We start from the raw sequence: 2,500 nt of genomic DNA on the forward strand, positions 1-2,500 counted from the left end.
TCCCAAGCGCCACAAACATATAGGGACCTTTAGAGGTCCTTTGGACTGAAAATTTGATGGGTCATTTATAAAATATCATACAGAACAGGGTGTCAACTTGTCCAATTACCTAATCATCTCATATGGGCAATTTCATGGATTAATTGAAAGAACAAAAAGACTGAAGGTTATTAATTAATCCAATTAGCAAATATTTTCACTGGCTGCTCTTCTAGATGAGACCCATGGTGAGGTGGATTGCTGTCCCAATATGTATTTCTCATTCCTCGATGAAACTATATGAGGGAAGAAAAATCATGAAACAGAAGCACATCTCTTAAACTGAAAGAGATTCAAATGGGAAAAATGCATTCTTTATAGGAAAATCACATGCAAGTATCCTCTTCGTACATTAAATGAATGATGTAAAAAAAAATGATCATTTATCTGCACCAAACAACCAGTAGATGAATTACGCATCAGCACCAACTTCTCTTGCTTACAATTCCTCCTCTGCTAATTCCTTTGTTGCCCTTATAAGACCCCTAGTGATCCCACTAAGAAACAAGCCCTTATGTTTCATTTCTTCCAAGAGCTTCTCTGATGTCTTCCAGTCTAAAGCCTTGAGGCAAAGAGACTGAATCAACTTATTATACTCATCAAGATTTGGCTGGACACCAAATTCCTTCATCTCACTCAGCAACTTCAGGGCCTTATCAAATTCCTCAAGTTTGCAATACCCACGGATTAGTGTATGGTAAGTAACAGGGGTCAGCTTGGAATGCTTCTTTTTCGCTTCTGATAGAACTTTACATGCTTCTTCCATATGACCACCCTGTACATAACCAGTCATAATCACATTATAAGTATACACATCAGGTCTTAGCCCCCTAGTCTCCATCACTTTCAACAGCTCCATGGCCTCCTCCATTTCCCTGGCTTTAGAAAGCACACCAATGACTGAATTGAACACTGCATTCCCAGGAATTGGTCCTTCATCAATCATCTTAAATAGCAAGCCCTTTGCCGCTTTCACTTCTTTAATCCTACACTGACCACGAACAACAGCTGAAAATGGATTAATTGCGAACTTACGCTCTTCTCCTGAAAAATCTTGTAGTAACTCAGCCGCTAACTGAACAGTTTCATCCTCTCCACATAGGGAATTGATCAGAAAATTAACAGAAGATCGAGGTGGACATTTGTTCTTCTCCTTTGCCATCATATAAACCAAATGTGCATCTTTAGCCCTACTTCCTTTACAGAAACAACAGATGATCTTACCAACCTTCTCAGAATCAGGCAAGTTTCCAGTGCTGAGCATCTTCTCACAGACAGACCAGGCCCAATCATAGAATGACCGGCAACAAAGTGTGTAAATAGTAAAATAGTAAGAATCTGCATTTGGATCACAACCAAATTCTGCAAACTTGTTAAAAACTTCTAGACCAGCCTTTCCCTTGCCCAACTTCCGGAACAGATGGATCAACTCATTAAGAATATCAGTGCTCAATATAGCATTCTCCTTCTCTCCAATCTCCTTGGCCAAATCCCACACAGCGTAGGCATCTCTCTTCCTCACACTAGCACTGACCACTCGAACAAGGGTATAAACAACACGAGTACCGATAGAAAATTCAGTTCTTTTCCACGCCCATTTGAAAAATTCAATTAAATTCTCACCCAATATAAGTGGTGTCTGAAGTACTCTGATGACAAACTCTTCATTTACTGTTAAATCCATCTTCTCCAGGCGTGACTCTAAAGGTTCCTCCAAAGTACTTTGAAGAACAGATACAACATTCTCGAGCTGTTCCAGATCAATCTCCGGAATTTCGGCTATGGTTTCTTCTACAGATTCTTCTGAGACAAGACTGCTCATTTGATCATCACCATCAGCAGTCTCGTATGAGGAAAAGCCTTGGTCTTCACCTTGAACAACCTCTTTATCGGTGCCATCTTCGAAGATCTCCAAAGAAGCATCCAATTCATGAGAAACAAAACTAGCCTTCTCGTTAAGAAGGACTGAGGTAGACACCGACTCTTGCGAAACAAAACTAGTTTTTTCATGAAGAACACCATCTCTGTCAGTGGATGAGGAGACATCTAATGAATCATGAGCTTCGTCACTGGAGTCAGGACCATTAGAAGCTGAATCAAGAGAGAAAAACCTAGGATTTTGATGAAGGGGTTTAGTTTTGCAGATCCAATTTGAGAAATGTGGAGATGCAGAACGAATTACAGGCAGGGTTTTCAATGGCACCACATTTTGAAGCGAAGGAGCTAAGCGGCTTGAACTTTTGTAGAGCAAAGCACCAGCTCTGAATCTCATCTCTCTCGCTGTCTCTCTCTCTCTCTCTCTCTCTCCTCGTTCACAATGCAATGGGTTTTGACTTGAGGCGTCTCCTGAGTCCTGAGTCTCCTGACCTTTGGCCAATAGTTTGGAGGGTGTTTTGGTCCTCTTAATATGTATACTATGAGAGGGTGATATGGTCTTCATGACGGTGGTTGGTGGTTGGTT

General features: G+C 41.0%; 1 protein-coding gene across 1 annotated transcript; it reads right to left on the reverse strand.

Annotated features, from left to right (window-relative positions):
* Window positions 1-337: 337 nt before the first annotated feature.
* LOC122068974 (pentatricopeptide repeat-containing protein At3g02650, mitochondrial-like) lies at window positions 338-2,395 on the reverse strand. Its single transcript, XM_042632885.1, has one exon. It carries the CDS (start codon window positions 2,309-2,311, stop codon window positions 479-481), a length of 1,833 nt encoding a protein of 610 aa, XP_042488819.1. The 5' UTR covers window positions 2,312-2,395; the 3' UTR covers window positions 338-478.
* Between the last annotated feature and the right edge of the window lie 105 nt (window positions 2,396-2,500).

Source organism: Macadamia integrifolia, unplaced genomic scaffold, assembly GCF_013358625.1.
Source record: "Macadamia integrifolia cultivar HAES 741 unplaced genomic scaffold, SCU_Mint_v3 scaffold512, whole genome shotgun sequence".
Taxonomy (NCBI): domain Eukaryota; kingdom Viridiplantae; phylum Streptophyta; class Magnoliopsida; order Proteales; family Proteaceae; genus Macadamia; species Macadamia integrifolia.